Source organism: Syngnathus acus, chromosome 11 (genome assembly GCF_901709675.1).
Source record: "Syngnathus acus chromosome 11, fSynAcu1.2, whole genome shotgun sequence".
Classification (NCBI taxonomy): Eukaryota; Metazoa; Chordata; class Actinopteri; order Syngnathiformes; family Syngnathidae; genus Syngnathus; species Syngnathus acus.
This window is the reverse complement of record NC_051096.1, coordinates 7499251-7515278: the sequence shown is the minus strand read 5'-3', so window position 1 is coordinate 7515278 and position 16028 is coordinate 7499251. Positions and strand designations below refer to the sequence as shown.

Below are 16028 nucleotides of genomic sequence, written 5' to 3'. Positions count from 1 at the left end.
ACATTCATTTTTACAGGCATCTTGCAAATAAATGGTCCCCTTTTAAAAACGCCTCAAAAAAAGGATATTTTCACTTCCCTCTGTTCCCCCATTAAATACAAAGAAGCCTTGTGACTAACAACCAGATGGACAAAGCTCTATGGGTTGCACATATGTGCAATAATGCATATGCATTATTAGTTCATCCTCATTGAAGGTCTGCATTCAATTTCGTGGCAATACCAGTTTGTGCAAGCAAAAAACCTTCACGCTTCTGCTTGAAAGCAACAATTTGCAGCAAACATGGTCAGTGCACAATTGACATATTGTTGCAATGAGCTCCTTTCTCACGAAGGCTATCATTTCTTTTGCAAATTCTAAATAACTTGTCTTGTTCAACAGTGCAAACAGTTGTGGAGATTTTTGTTTTGTTTTGATGTTGCTCAAAGAGTGCAAATGTGTTTGCGCTTCCCGTAAACCTGTGCCTCCCCTCATGTGAGTAAAGCTCTGTGGATTAAAAGGCAACCGATTAAAGAGTGTCAGAACAGAAACCTCACTTATCTTACCAGACCAGTGAAGGGGTGTGGGATTAAACAGGTTCTGCCACTTTTATATAACTGCAATAATCAGTCAATGCATGGAAAAAGACTGCTTACCTTTTAGACAGTGTCGTCAAAATGGCAAATCTTCACCCAGCCAAACGTCCAAGTCATAGAAGTTCATATAGGGGCAGTAGTATGCAAGTCAATTAAAATTAATTTGAAGAACAATTTAAATAGGTAATTCATTTCAATAATTGTACACATTGTACAAAAACTTGAAGGTCTCTGGTGAGGAGCTAATGTTTTCCTCGGCCACTTTTTTGATAGCGTTTACAAAGAATAGCAACAGCGCCCTCCTCTGGTGAATGTGGTGAACAAACAACAAATGCACGTTTTCAAGTGTTGATGTTGCACATAATGCGTTTACTGTTAAAAAGAGCTCAAGTACTTATGAATACCTTCGAACAAAGCATCACATTAAAAACAAGAACAGTACAAATGTGTTCAATTTCTTTCCCCCGCAACAGAAAGTGCCATTATATTGCAGTTAAAAACTCAATGTACAGAATACAAAAAATGCCTATGTATCTACAGTACAGATTAAATAGTGAGATATAATACGATCATGTTTGAGGCCTCTTATGACCTTAAAGTGATTGTTGTTTGTTTTTCTTTGGTTCATCTGCATTCCTTCATAGAAGTAAAGGATGGAAAATCTTCCCATGAAGAGTTCTCAGAAATGCCATATCTGACTATTGGATTTTGTTCCTTTGATGCAAAAGTGAGGTATTTCTTTTTTAAAAAAGCTGATCATTATAAAAGTCAAAAGTGTCAACTCTGCACTGCAGCCAGAACAGAAGCAAAAGCGGCCATTAGTTCTGCAACAATATGTTCTGAAGTTGTTGACTCAATATCTTCCCCATTTTGCATTTCAATGCAATGACAGAGTTGGGGGGAAAAAATGCTTTTTTTTTTACAGGCAGCGATAAAGTGAAATCGTATTGTTCATATTAGCGGTCAATAACTTGTGACTGGGTTCATGCGAGGTTTATAGTATCTTTTAGCGACCAAAGAGGCGCCATGAATGCAAAACTCCCGAGCAGAATAAAATGTTCCAATAAACTGAATGAATTCACAGCTGGAGGACAGGCTAGCTTACAAAAGCCTCCACATAAAACTGCGCTTGCTCCATACTTGTCACATGAGGAGCCACCGATTGTAAACAACACTTGCTACTCCACCTTCCAGATGGCGATCTTCCCATCATGCTTGGCGGCGCCGCTGAGCACGTAGCGGTCCTCGGCCGAGCACAGCGCCGTCACCTTGTCGCTGTGGCCGTGCAGTTCCTTGAGGACCTGCCGGCGCTCGGCATCCAGGATGTACACCTTCCCTTTGCTGGACGAGCGGCCGACTGCGCCGATCCACACCTTTGGAGGGAAGCATTTTTGTGTCACTGCCTTCGATGATCGCAAGCGCACAGAAAGAGTCTTCTTTTTTTTTGGACGATATGTTTGTGTGTTGACCTGGTTTTTCACTCTAATCATGCAGTGACATCCAGTGCAGTCCTGTAGCGCCACCCGGTGGTAGGGCTTTGATGCATCCTTGGTATGCCAAATGCAAACTTGTCCGGAATCCACGCATATGCTCCACACTTCCTCCCTCTGACGCACACATACACATTCACTTTTAAGTCTAAACTATGAAGAAAAATGCTTGCAAATCAGGACCTGTGTATTACCTCAGGTAACAACAGCACAGCGCTGAATGTGGCCGCAGAGCCTTTGTGTTGCTCGGGCAAGTTCAGACGGTGCTTTAAAGAGCCGTTCCTCCACACCTCCATGATGCTGTCCCTGGAACCTGGAGGAGGAGGTGAGAAAGAGAGCGAGAGCTGGATTCATTTCATTGGCTGGCTTTTTGAAGCACTGAGACACTTACAGCACCACAGGATCACGTTGAAGCTGTGCACCGAGTGCAGGCGGTCACAGGACAGGTGAAAGCTCTTCTTCACCTGACACACAATGTGATTGAGATTTTAGGGAGGAAACAAGGAGACCCACTGTGAGTTCTTCACTTATTGTTTGTAGGGGCGCTCATATTTTAAAAAAATCGAGCTCACCAGTCAAAAAAATCTTTGCACATTTTTCGGAATAAAATCTCACCTGCAGTGTGGAAACATCCCACACCATGACGGTTCCCTCGGCACTGCAGGAGTACGCCACCTTTTGACTGCAAGAACATCAGATGATGATGTCAAAATCCTTTGTTATAGAACATGTAGCACCTTTCAGAACTCTGCATTTTGCCAGCATGGGTTCACCTGTATTTGTCCGTGTCCAGAGCAAGTCCGGTCACCTCGGACCTGTGATCCGTCAGCTGTCTGTTGCAGACCATGGCCACCATGCTGATGATGTAGATGACGGAATCCTCTGAGCCCATCCACACTTGGTCTTGGTCTACGGCTAGCATGCAGTTCTGAACCAAGGGAATGATGAGACACGGAATATAAACAGCAGCACATTATGTACTTCCTCAATGTCTCCACTAGGTGGCAGTGATGTCCCACAGTTCCACTACAATTTAGCAGTCATTCATTTTGAGCAGAGGAAACTTCATTGCGGGGCTAAGTTGAACAAAAAAGTGATCAGTTTGACACGCAACATAACAGAAGGGTTGAATGTGCTTTGCCGGACTTTAGACTCTCTTGGTTTATAAAATGACTCAACTTCAACACAGATGAATGATCTACCTTGCAGGTTTAAGGAAGCGTCGCGCCAAGGTAACGCGTGTCATGTGAATGAAGTTCAGCGAGACGGCGGAGGCATAAAACACGTTGAAGGAAGAGGCCAAAGTTAATGGGGGGAAAACATGTTTATGCGTGGCTGCTGTCAGTGGCATGCCTGTTTAACGGCCCAAGTCTGCCCGGTAACACAAGGTACTCAGGAGGTCAAACAACATTAGCAATTTGTTACGTGGACATTCCTTTCCATCTGCCGTTTGCAAACACGTTTTGCAGATGAGGACATTTTTTTGAATCAGTTTGCGTGTATTTTCTTTTTGCTGTCATTTGGGTGCATTTTGTACGTTTTTACCAATTTGGCGTTGCCGACTTGACAAGTGTGCGTGAGGGACCAGCTGGAGGCGTCAAACACCATCACCTTGCCACCGCTCACAGACACCCACAGTTGACCTGAAACAAACACACACTTGCTTATCTGACCATACTTTTATCACCAATGTGTGACCGGCGTCTGTCACGATAGCGAATGAGAAGGTATGATCCTGGTATGTTACAAAACAAACATATCTGCCGCCCTTCTTTTGAAAATTCCTTTTGAATTTGCATAGACCTAAAACGACTTCACCTGCAGAAGGTCACATTAACCCAGTGGTTCCCAAACTTTTGCAGACTGGCGCCCCCTTTGGCTCCCCAGTGAATTCCTAGCGCCCCCCCCCAAGGCATTTATATAAATAAATAATACATTTATATAAATAAATAAATAATACATTTATAATATCATTACCATTACGTTGAATTAGTGGGAGCACTGAGTTTGTTTCTCAGAAACGAGCCGGTCCCATCTAGACGTAATCGGAGACAATGACACCCGAAGTGATTTAAGGTTTGTCTTTTATTGCAGGATGCTTGGTCTCCATGTGTTGAAGCAGTTTTGAATGCTTCACTGCCTGGTTAGTTAGCCTGTCGCCACATATTAGCTTTGCGGGCTCGACTGGGGAAACATGTCACGTGACCGGGACGAGTGTCTTGACCTGAATTAATTGATCGTCGATAAAAAAAAAAAATTCTGTGCGGCTTGGCGGCCCGGTACCAAGTGACCCACGGACCGGTACCGGTCCGCGGCCCGGTGGTTGGGGACCACTGCCCTAACCAGCTCAACACAACACAACACAACACAACACAGCGCGTTCTGGCGAGTCCCCAATTTCATGTTGACTTGAACTCAAGATGATGTTGACCGCCAGAATGCGGTTTTTATTATAAGATAAAATTCTGAACATTACAAGCTTGAAATTACAAACCTGAGCTTTTACTTTTGTAGTCTATGCTGTCGGATCTGACTGGGCCAGAGCGGCGTGTTGTGTACAAATCGACTGCCGCCCCCCTACCGCCCCCCTACCGCCCCTTTCTTCCTCACCGCCCCCCCAGATCTTTCCACCGCCCCCAGGGGGGCGGTACCGCCCACTTTGGGAACCACTGCATTAACCTGTTTACATTTTTGGTATGTCAAAGGAACCAAAAATATCTCGATCGGGAGCTCTTTGATTCGCTATAAAAAAAATAATTAAAAAAAATAAATCAATAAATAATGCAATGGGCCATGTACCAGACTAATTTAAGCAAATTTGTTTCTTACAGCAAACAAGGAGCATGAACCACCACCACAGACAGACCAAACTGCTTTGGAATCCAACTGTAAAAATGTTCTCCTTCTGTGACAAATGGAAATATTTGCTGGTCCAACCCCACCCTGCTTCAGTTAACGGTCCTCTACTCAAAACACGTTGGCGGTGAGGGAGGGAGCTGCTATTTGACACGAGGAGAGGCAGCGCTGTGGCCGAGCGCCAGGAATTCAACTCCGTGACCTACATTGAAACGAGAGGCCGGCGGCCATCTTCTCAATGGTCACGTTTGTTCTTTTCACCCACGCAGATGGCAAAGCGAGCCAGCCTGCCACCAGAAGGACGTCTTAAGTGGCACCGCATGCCAGCTGAAGAACATCCTTGAGGATTCAGATACCCACTCGTTTCAATGATATGTATTTTTTTAATGATGCGCTTGTTTCTATGATCATTGTGACCCAAAGTCACAGAGTCAACGGAGGAGGGAGTGTCCGCCCGTGATGTGATAACAGAGGTCAGAATTGTTTTGTGTCACTTACCCGGCGTGTAGAGAAGAACGTCAACGGCACGAGGCGCGGCCAGTTCCAGCGAGGGGTTAATCTTGTGCTTGAGCGTCTCGGCCGTCGTCCTGGGAACCATCATCGGCACTGGAGACACACAAAGAAAGAACACAAACCTGATGCGGAAAGTATTTGGAGCTCAAACAATAGCTACGCTTAACAATCGGTAATCTAATCATGTTTAGCATTTCATCTGGGGAACCGGTTTTATTTGGTTGTGGGTCTACCTTCCATTTTGATGCGGTCAAAGTGAGCCAGCTTGGAGGCGGTGTAAGTGGCCTTGCTGCTCTGAAGGCTGCCCACGACGGCGTCTATCAGCAAGGCATTGGTCAGAGCCTGCTGCATGTACTGGGGGTCCTGGGGAAAATAAAAACTCTTGCCATGATGCCTGCTAGCCAGAAGCTGAGCTGCATTGTTGTTGTTTACAGACTAGGCGTGTCGATTGTGTACACGTTCCGACATTGGGCGTTACCTTGTGCTGGTCGGCCAAGTCCCGTCCGGCCCACATCTCTTTGACCATCAGGTTCCACAGTTCCGTCTCCGTCTTCAAATTGGCCTCAAAGGCCTCCTTCCTACCCCGCACGCGCAGCTTCAAGGTGGGGATGCGCAGGAGCAAGAAAGGAGCCGAGGACACTTTGACCTCCTGCAGGGAAAAACACAGAAGTTAAGCATGTTGTTGCATGGCTGTCATAGCCTTTTTTGTTTTACCTCCAAATCCCTGTACTGCGCCACCTCCACGTAGCCGGGCCGGCCGTCGGTCAGGAGGAAAAGCCGCCGTTGGGTCATGGCGATTTTGCCCACGCCGCGGCTGGTCTTGACCGAGGAGGAGAGCTTGAAGACGCACTCGCTGGGTTCGATGTGCTCCAACACAGACGCGGGCAAGCATACCTGAGATACCAATTACTTGTTCTATTGTTGCAAAAAATTATAGTTTTTCTCTGAAGTGTTGAATACGCACCTCTTGTGCCTCAGCCTCGGTTTCTTTCCAGATGGTGTAGAAAACACGAAACAAGTCGGGTCCAACCTGCTTCTGATGCCCTAAAATGAACAACAAAAGAAACACATGTTTCTCTTTTATTGGAACGCGTCATATCGAAACCTGTATCGACTCCTCGCGGGTAGCTTTAGGAGGAAAAACAAACAAGAGGAGCCATTTGTGTTCGAGCAAGCGGGGGCTGACATGCTGAGAATAAATGACAGCGTCAAAATCAATTCCACTTTTATGGGCCGTCGAAATAAACAGGGTACAAAGAAGAAAAGAGTTACGGCGACATTTCTGACTCCGCCCCTGCTGGAATAATATTGACCGTCTCCAGGTCTCTCTTATCTCTTCTTCTCGCCTTGTTTTAATCACTGCCAAGGAATGCGGTCAGGTCACAGCGGCAGCTCTTTACGAAACAGCCCCAAGCAATTCTCGCGTCACGCAGTGCAAAGAAAAGAAATACAATATCATGATGGATCAGAATCTGATATTATAGAAATGACTACATACATTTTTTTTTTTAAATGTGAGCAAATCATTCACCTCGGGGTAGAAACTCCTTGGAGATAAACTTTGACTTACCAACAGTTAGAGCGTCAAAAAGCCTGTAAATGGTCCCCTGGTCTTTGACCATCCCCGATTCCTGGACGCACTTGACAAACTCGTCCAGCTGCATGTACTTTTTGGGCAGCTGGAAACGTTTCACCGTGCCTTCCTCGGGCTTACTGTCGTGTCGCTCGCGTTCCTGTTCCCGCTTGAGGCGGCTGATGAGACGCTTGAGTTCCGGCCGCCTGTCCGCCTGCCACAAATCCATTCACAGTCAACAGGATTAAAAGCATAACGTGAAAAGTTCTGCAGATAATAAACACCTGCAGACGGTCGGATTCCGACAGCGAGTCCACCAGAGATTTGACCATCTGCAAAGGGAAGATGTCCGAGTCGGTCTTGTAAAGACTCTGGAAGTCCTCCAAAGCATCCAGACGCCTGTTTGACACCGTGTTGACTAAACCACGCAGGTAATGATACCTGGACAAAAGTGGGGGGAAACGTCAAGAGCTTTAAACATGTCAACTAAGTATCTTGTCATTACCTGGCCAGCAGGGCGGCTTCATCAGGAGCAGTGGCGCTTATGACCTTGCCCAGACCCGTAACCATTTCCGCGTAATAATTTTGGACATAATGATAGGCCAAAGGGGGCGGGAATTCGGGAAGGCGGAAAACCATCACGGGTTTCTGAGGAAACTTCAAGCCTGGGATGAAGGAGGAAGAACTCATCAGTTGACATGAGGTCATCTTTCTAGCACGCACACGCACACACCAGAGTCGGGGGTCATCTTCCGGAGAGAAGCCGGCCGAAGTGGGCTGATGCCATTGAAAGATTCGTGGGGCGACTGGTCCAGGTTGGGCATGCTGGCCCCCAGCCGCTTGCTGAGTCGGTGGTCCGGGCTGGCGTAGCTGCTGTAGCCGGTGCGGGACAACTCGGACATGGGCGGACGCCGGGACGTCTCAGTCACGCCGCGGTTCCTGCACGACGAAATGTCACAGAAGGAGGACAAAGATGCTTTTATCTACAACACACAGTCAGTCAGGAAGTTGATAAAGCTGAAGCGAAGAAATTGCATTTTGACCACATCCACACATTTCCTGCCCGTGACTTTGAGACTGAACGCGCAAAGCGTTTTGCAATTGTATCGCCACGATTGCCGAACGCACCTGTGCGCTCGGTTGCGCGTGTTCAGCTCCATGCGGCTGAAGCTGTCCTGTTTCCTGTTGAGCCTGTCTCGCAGGAATGAGTGAAAGATGTGAGTGTCTAAAACCTGAAAGCAGAACACACACAAAATAAAAAAAGACAGTCTTTGTGTGACATGCTGATGTAATTCATTGGGTACCGTTTTGTAGAAGGCTTGGTCTGCTGGCTCCCTGGTCCGCAAAAACTCCTCGCTGTTAAAAACTCTGTGCTCGTGGTTTAGAAAGTCCTGCACCTCTCTGGTAGAAAACACACGATGGATTTGTTTTCATTTGGATATAGAAGCAAACATCGTGCCCTTAACATCCAGCATACGGTGGACACGTGCCTGAAGATGTTGACAAGCAGCTCCAGGCAGATGTTTTGGATCTGCTTGTTGAGTCGTCTCTGCCAGATTCGCCGCTGAGCTTGCATGGCCGTGGCGTCGGTGGGCCATCCCAAGTGACACAGCTCCAAGTCGTAGTAGAGCTGCAGCGACTCAGCTCTTCGCACACAAAGTTCTTTTACAATCAAGCAGTTGTGCGTTGATACATTTCAACATTGTTACCTTGAAATAAAACACTCGGCTGCGCTCAGAGGAATCACGGCGAGGTCAATGTCGTCGGCGCAGGACGACTGAACGATACCGTCGTCGATATTCACCAGGATGAGACCTTCCGTCTCCTGGAAATAAACAAAGAGTTCAAGTTCATATGAGGTCTGGATGAGGATTTTCCGGACTCACCGCAGCCACTTCTTCAAAATGACTGATGTGGCAGCCCATCAGGAAGGCGGTGGGCGCCATCAGGAAGTCCAGCATTCCTCGAGACAGCACGGGAACGTAAGGGTGCTGCCAGGTGAGCGGCTGCGTTGGGACGGAAAAGGAAGCGCGATACGAATTAGGAGAAACAATTGCTCGTTTTTCGATGACCGACCTGCAGATAGAGCAACAGGCACTCGGCAACCAGAGTCAGTCTGGCCCAGTCGGACGAGAAGAAGACCAGACGTTGCTCTTGGAGGAGGCAGGACAAGATCTGTTTCAATAAAAAAAACAGGAAAGGGGTGTTCAACAATTTAATAACTTGCCCAACACTAGCTGTTCTTGTTGCGTTAAAGTTCAAACTCCAGGAAGGTTACCTGAAGGAGTGTTGGATGTGAGAAACACAGCATAGGCAGGTGCAAGTCCACGTCGATGATGGGGCCGTCCTGGTTCTCCCTGGATGGGAGAACCACTAGCAGGGGACGCAGGCTAAAGGACTGAAAACACACAAAAAGATTGAGTGTTAAACAGATTGAGTAAAAAAAACAGACTGTACTTCTTGACAGCGTGGCTAACTTGAACGCTATTGCTAACCAAAACAGCAGCGCATGTTAAGACTCGTGTTAGGCCCTCCCACAATTTTCGGAAAGTTTTCTGACCACGTGTAGCTGTCCAGGAGGCGGTAACGGGACGAGGGACAACTTGGCGGAAAACTCCTTCATGGTTTCCGCAAAATCCACTTGTCTGGCGGGTCGCAACTGGACCAGCAAACTAAAAGAAGGTCAAGAAGACGGGTCAGTCGTTGGCCTTTGAAAAATGGCAACGCTCGGCGGTATTACCACGACAAGCAGTCCCTCAAGGCGTTGTAGTAGGGCAACTTGGAGATGACGCACACGGCGTAGGGAGCGAAAAGACGACATTTAGATGAAATCCAACGATGCCCGTTCTGGATGGAAGCTTCCTGATAGGGCTGCACAAACAACCAATCGGAAACCACCACTTGTTAACCAAACCACCTTGTCTTGGAAAATGCACCTACCTGTACGGCTCTGTAGTACTGCGCTACAACTCCGTGAGTTCGATTCCCCAAAAGGTCGGTAAAAACCAGGAAGTGATACGCGTCTTCTCTCTGCTCGTTGGACAACTGCAGACCACCTGACCAGCAAAAATAACAAGTGAAAATCGTTTGGTTTTCAAACAACACCCGATAAGTCATCGCAGGGATCGGACATTGGTACCGGGAAAACAGAGCTGGGGCAACGCGATAAGGTCCAGATCCTTCGGAACGCTGATGTCCTCTGTTGCCGAGGATACCTCCGACTGATTGGCGGCTTCCCCGTTATGTGCGGAGTCTGGAGCACGGTCCCGTTTCTTCTACAAGTGGTCGAAAGGTTCCAAAAGGTTGTAAAAAAAAAAAAAAAAAAAACATACTTAAAGATTCTAAATTACCTTCTTGATGTAGCTTCTCCGCCGCTGCACACGGCTAAAGGAAGGACCAATCACATGACTGGAATTGGTCTCCTTGGAGACAAAAGGCGGGATGTGGACCTGCAGAACCTCTGCATCCAGAAGGGGAAATTCAACAAACTTATTTTGTTGATGAAGCTGGTCAAAAGAAAAATGGAAACGCTATTAAAATGATTGACACAAAACAAAATCCTTCTTAACGTTCATGATGAATACCTGGTATAGGTCTCGGAGCTTCTCGCTGGAGGCCCCGAGCACCACGCATGCCTCCAACAGTCCCGAGGGTAGTTCCGCCATTGCAACACACGCACTGAAAAGAAACACAATGAGAGGTGATGACATCACAGTCATAGTCAAAGTTTACTGTACCCCACCATGAGGCTCACCGACCTCCCTGATGAAAATGATGACTCACTCCAGTTTCCAGTAACACGTGAGGCTCCAAAGCCAAGCCATGATGTGGTGACACACACACACGTTTGCGTATAAATACACACCCTTTTGCAAAAACTCGACTTGCCTTTTCCAAGGAAAATGCTTCTAAAGTTGCAGCGGTGAGAATAACCCAAGACCGTAGCTTCCAGTTCTCATCTCAAACGCTCTTTTATTGTTTGTCTTACTTAACCTTCAAAAAGTGTTTTTTCTTTCGTTCATTCCAGCCTCCCGCTGAGCGTGTCATGGAAACGCACACTTAAATCACCCCCTGTGAGGTTTGTGGGAACAAAACATCAAAACACAAGCTCTTAATAAAATGCAGATGTGGTTCTGACACAAACAGCAGCAGTTTGTTGCTTACTCCAGTAAGTGGCAAAAAGCAGCTGGTGCAATTTTTTCTTGTTGCATTCCGACAATTATGGGAAGTGACAACAGTCTTAGATTCTTAGGTTGACTTTTGTGGCGATGGACAGTTACCACAGGTTCCTGTTTAGCAGTTCTAGACGTTTGCACTGACTCAGCAGCTGGTCCAAAGTGATCCAAGTGCCGACTAGGAACCTTTTTATTTCATGCGAACAACAATAACAAACTTCCAAATAGTAATGAAGCTGAGCATAGTCGGAGTGATAAGGACAAAAGAAGTTTAGCCTCATAACTTCTTAAAAGAACTCAAATAACAACCGGCTGAGGAAGCCCACGTGGACGACCAAAAGACAATTTTAAAACCTTCCTGTTATGTCACAGGGGGGCATATTAAATCTTATATTGTGTGTATATATTTTTGGATACTTGATTTGACTTTGCATTCAATTGTCACTGTTCTATAGTTTATTTATACACTACACGGTATGATCTGGATCAGTTTGGACCAAAGCCAAGATTATGCACATTCATAATAATTGTCTACAATTGAAATTGTACTAAAAGAATGTCTGACAATAACGATTGGATGGAAAAAAATGCAGGAACTTGTCTTTGTAAGTGTAGATCTTTTATGTTTTACTGTTTGGAGACTCTTGCATCACCACTCAAAGACCAAATGTGCATGTTTGAACATCTTTGTAAAGGTTCCGGTGACAAAGCAGGCCAGGTTGGTAGTCGTGAATAACAAGCCAGTTGGCACATTCAAATCACTTACCTTCAATCTTTACGTTTCTGCAGACAAACTGCTATTTCCACATAGTCCTTCTGCCATTCCCGAAAACTTCCACGTCACGAGCGCGATCCAAAGGTGCACGCAGGAACAGTTCGTCGGGCTTTCACAGTCGAGTGGGAGTGAATTTAGTGGCGTGACGCAAATGTCAAAGAAACGAAAAGAAAGATTGCCCGCTCGAATGTGAAATTCATTTCAAGTTACAGCGTATATCCGGGTAGGCGTTTCAACATTAAAGCAATTTCCTGTTCGGTTCCGGGTGTACACAGAGCATAAAGGTGCAATGGCGCCACCTGCTGGAAAAGTATACCATTCATGTATTTTTCATGCAGACGCTTCTGCCAATAATAACTTTAGTGATGGAACTCAGCATGTTCATTTATGTACATATACAATACAGTACATAATAGCGGATTCAGAAACTAAATGATTCACGCTGACAAATTTTATTTCTGCACATTTTTTCACTCATTCATTCACAGGCAACTTGAATAGTGGCATTAAAAAAAAATCTCCCAAATTTAAAATTCCAGCATCACGTAGTTTAAAATCAAAATGAAGAGCGACTCCATTGATTTCTTTCATCAGAAGCACATCATGTAAATTGAATATATCGTAAATTTTCTAGGCTAATGTGACGTAGGTGGCGTCGGTGGTAACGCCGCAATTATTGTCTTTGGTGGACATGAGGATGTAGCCGTCGTTGCCCCAGTAGGTGGACCATGAGTTCTTTACTAACCAGTAGGGCTCTCCGTTTAAGATGCCGTATCCCACGGCGAGCACGGCGTGGTCAAGTGAATCGGTGGTGTTACCTGAGGAATAAGAAAATTGCGTGGATTCATTTTGCATCTTCTTGACCTGAATTGTATTGTCATACCGCAGGCGGGTTCATAGTAGACGCCGTGGCTGTAGAAGACGAAGGATCTGTGCCCGGCGTCGATGCTGATGGCCACGGGTCCGTTCTTGAACAGCGCCAACCTCAGCGCGTCGGCGTCGCCCGACGTCACGTTGGTGTAGCTTTGGACGTGCGCCGTCAGCTGCGATGCGTTGGTGTGACAAAAGCCGTTCTGTGTGCCCACAAGAGTTTTCATGCACGGTGTCGAATAAAGCTTGAAATGATTTTAAAATGCTCAATGATATGTTCTCACCATGCCCATATATGCACCATAGGTCTCGGTCGTGGCAATGCCTCCGTGTTTCATGATCCACTCGTAAGCGCGCCACTCCTCGCCGCCGTCGCAGCCATTGTTACCAAAGCCCCACGTGCAGTCCACAAGCATCTGCTGGGAGAGAACCTGCAGGGAACCCGTCTGGGGGGGAAAACAAGAATAACATAAAGGATGATGTATTATGCAACAGAATGATATTATTTGCATAAAACCATTCTTGTAGATTTTCATTAACCTTCAAAAAGAGAGCTCCTTCTAAAGCCCCCGTGGTGGCAAAGCTCCAGCAGGAGCCGCAGATGGCTTGGTCCTTCACTGGCGTCACAGCGCCTGTCATAAAAAAATGAAAACAAATAAATACATGAAAGAGTTCAGGAACGACGGGGGGGGGGGGGCGACTCACCGTAAAGGCGCCAGTCCAGTGACTCGGGGACTTTGACTCCTTCATATTTGTGGGTGGGGAATGGGCGTCCTCGGTTGGTGGTCTTTCCACGTTTGCGTCCCCTCATGGCGGCCATCTCCGACATGGTGCGGTCAGACAGGGAGTTGAGCGCCAATGTGAAGGACAGTCCCGCTCTGTTCTTGGAGTGGACGTATCTGCAAGGAGACGCAATGCAAATTCAATCTTTAAAAAATGGATAGAAAAAAGGAAAATAAAAAATTAGCAAGGCCCGCCCACCTGAGATTGTGGAGAAAAGCCTGCTCTCTCTCCTCGTGCTCCCTCTGGTCGCTGTACCGACGCTCAAATTTCTCCTTAAAATGGTCGAAGATGCGCCGCGAGTGGCCCAAAGACGACGTGTGGATGAGATCTTTCATGGGATTGGCCAGCATGTGATGCTCCACTCCTGGACCGGGGAATCCTCCACAAGTCATACCTGTCCAACAATGTTTTATTTTCTTCTTATAATACTGCCCTCATTTTTATTTCCTTTTTTTTTTTTTTGGCAAACCTTCTGGGAGGGAGAACACCATGGGGTCCACGTTGGACGAGAACTCCTTATAATCCACCAGGTACTTGTCAAAATGGGAGCCCAGCAGCGTGTTGTAGCCCATCATCTCGTAGTGCAGAGGCGTGGCCGGATCCGTCCGGCCGTCGGCCCGCTTCTCCGATCGGGTCACCCACAGCGTGTAGGTGTTCTTCTTGTTGCCAACGGTGGTCACGTTCTGCCACACTTCACATAGGGAGCCGCTATAGTACTCCATCCTTAGGAACTGGGGAGGAAACACAAATACTCAGAGATGAAGTCGAAATAAAAACAAGGATGAAATCGTGGATGTCATCAACAAAGGAACGGAAACCGTGACAAAGACCTGAAAGCCGTCCACGTCAGGCAGGGCCGCTTGGGTCTTGACGGGTTCCTCCTTGGTCCCGTTGACCTGGAAGCATTTCATTACGTTCAGCTCTTCCTCGGTGGTCTCGGGGGTGATCTTGTAGGAAACCCCCCATGGCTGCTCGGCCCCCAGCTGGTATGTTGACACTTGTCCTGTTAGAATAAATGAGATGATAACAATCTTGTTTTGGATTCAATGTTGACATGGAAATACACTGCTAATGTCAAGAAACATCGTAATTTTCCTTTTCATGTGAAGCTTTTTCTGAATGTTTAAATGCCAATGTTTTGTAAAAACAATCAGAAAAAAACACAAAACTGTCTATTGCAGAAATGTAAATAGAACAAGGTCACATGATGAGTAAAAAGAGTTTCTGTTCCACTCCAGTCGTTTGCATGCAATCCAGTGTGGTTTCTCGGTTTCACAACCCGCCAAGAATGAAGAAGAAAAAACACTCACCATGGTAGTAGTCTATACGGCTGGACTTTGCCTTCAGGTCAAACCAGGCCTCAAAGGGCTCCCGAATTTCAGCATAGGGCAACAAAATCACTCCTGTAAGGAAACATTATCATGAGATAAAGCGCTGATGACAAAAGCAAACAGTGAATTGTTTTTGCTCACCTTTCACATGATAAGCACGCCCAAAATCGGGAAGGGAAGGCAACGCTTTTGCTTCAGAACCTGCAAACAAAGATAAGCTGATTTATTTTCCAGACAAGACTTATTGAAAGTAAAGGTAAGGAGATGTGTTTACATGATACACAGATAAGATGAACTTAATCTTGTTTTCATTCATTGTAGAGCAAAATAGCAGGAATGACTGTCTCGTGGAAACAATTAGCCCAGTCAGCCACTTCACTAATCACATTGTGTTTTGTGTCATTTCAGGTTGGCCAATGATTGACGTCATACATATGTCGAATTAAAGGCCATATTCTATATGCAAATTAGGGTACCACACGATATGGATAACCTCATTACTTTTTGCTTAAACGGGAAGCAGACTTTAAATTAACAGATTTATAAATGGATTTTGGTATTGGATTTTGTTTGTCTTCTTTTTTTTTTTTACATAAACGACGTAAACTTTGCTGTTAGTGTTAATGCAGAATACTGCAAAAAACAAACCAGAACGTTGACTGCCATGAAATAATGACAACAATTTTGATTAAAACAATATAACGTCATATTCGTTTACAACCCTGAGCTAATTGCAAGCACGGTAGCCTTACCCAAGACAGTCCACAGCAGAACGGCAACGACGAACCACAACCGCGTCATGTTCCGATCACTATATTAGATTAAAACTATAAAAGATTAAAAAACAAACGTGAGGATCTACATCAAAACAAGACGCATCTCTCTACAAACTGTGACTCATTCACACGTAAACAAAATCGGAACCATGGGGGTCAGTCCTTTTCGCTGTCCAATCACAGAAGAGTCCGTAAGTGTGTTGCCCAATCAGATAGAGAGAGGGCGGGCTTTGTCAGAGAATCATGTGATTCTTAGTCATGTGATCATTTTCCCGCAGCTGACAGACGTAAAAATGGAGAAAAAACGCTTA

General features: G+C 46.0%; 2 protein-coding genes across 3 annotated transcripts; both read right to left on the bottom strand.

Moving 5' to 3' along the window:
* Positions 1-918: 918 nt before the first annotated feature.
* dennd3a (DENN/MADD domain containing 3a) lies at positions 919-12146 on the bottom strand. 2 transcript variants are annotated; one of them, XM_037264433.1, is made up of 30 exons: positions 11949-12146; positions 10592-10685; positions 10358-10513; positions 10147-10282; positions 9948-10063; positions 9748-9878; positions 9568-9679; positions 9286-9405; positions 9084-9182; positions 8894-9013; positions 8717-8832; positions 8498-8653; positions 8312-8408; positions 8136-8239; positions 7741-7946; positions 7513-7672; positions 7292-7448; positions 7005-7221; positions 6399-6478; positions 6149-6328; positions 5913-6083; positions 5668-5797; positions 5420-5527; positions 3611-3708; positions 2839-2993; positions 2681-2747; positions 2457-2529; positions 2260-2378; positions 2045-2182; positions 919-1948 (listed from the first exon to the last, which is right to left on the bottom strand). In XM_037264433.1, exons 2-30 carry the CDS (start codon positions 10670-10672, stop codon positions 1754-1756), a joined length of 3798 nt encoding a protein of 1265 aa, XP_037120328.1. In that variant the 5' UTR covers positions 10673-10685; positions 11949-12146; the 3' UTR covers positions 919-1753. The 2 variants fall into 2 exon arrangements, with proteins under 2 accessions (XP_037120328.1, XP_037120329.1); XM_037264434.1 differs by having other exon boundaries at positions 7741-7950; positions 8152-8239.
* Positions 12147-12390: 244 nt separating this feature from the next.
* On the bottom strand, positions 12391-15876 carry LOC119130593 (digestive cysteine proteinase 1-like). Its single transcript, XM_037264441.1, has 11 exons — positions 15694-15876; positions 15083-15142; positions 14921-15013; positions 14441-14613; positions 14080-14341; positions 13809-14004; positions 13533-13726; positions 13368-13459; positions 13112-13273; positions 12841-13030; positions 12391-12775 (listed from the first exon to the last, which is right to left on the bottom strand). The coding sequence occupies exons 1-11, from the start codon at positions 15740-15742 to the stop codon at positions 12588-12590; spliced, it is 1659 nt and encodes a 552-aa protein (XP_037120336.1). The 5' UTR covers positions 15743-15876; the 3' UTR covers positions 12391-12587.
* Between the last annotated feature and the right edge of the window lie 152 nt (positions 15877-16028).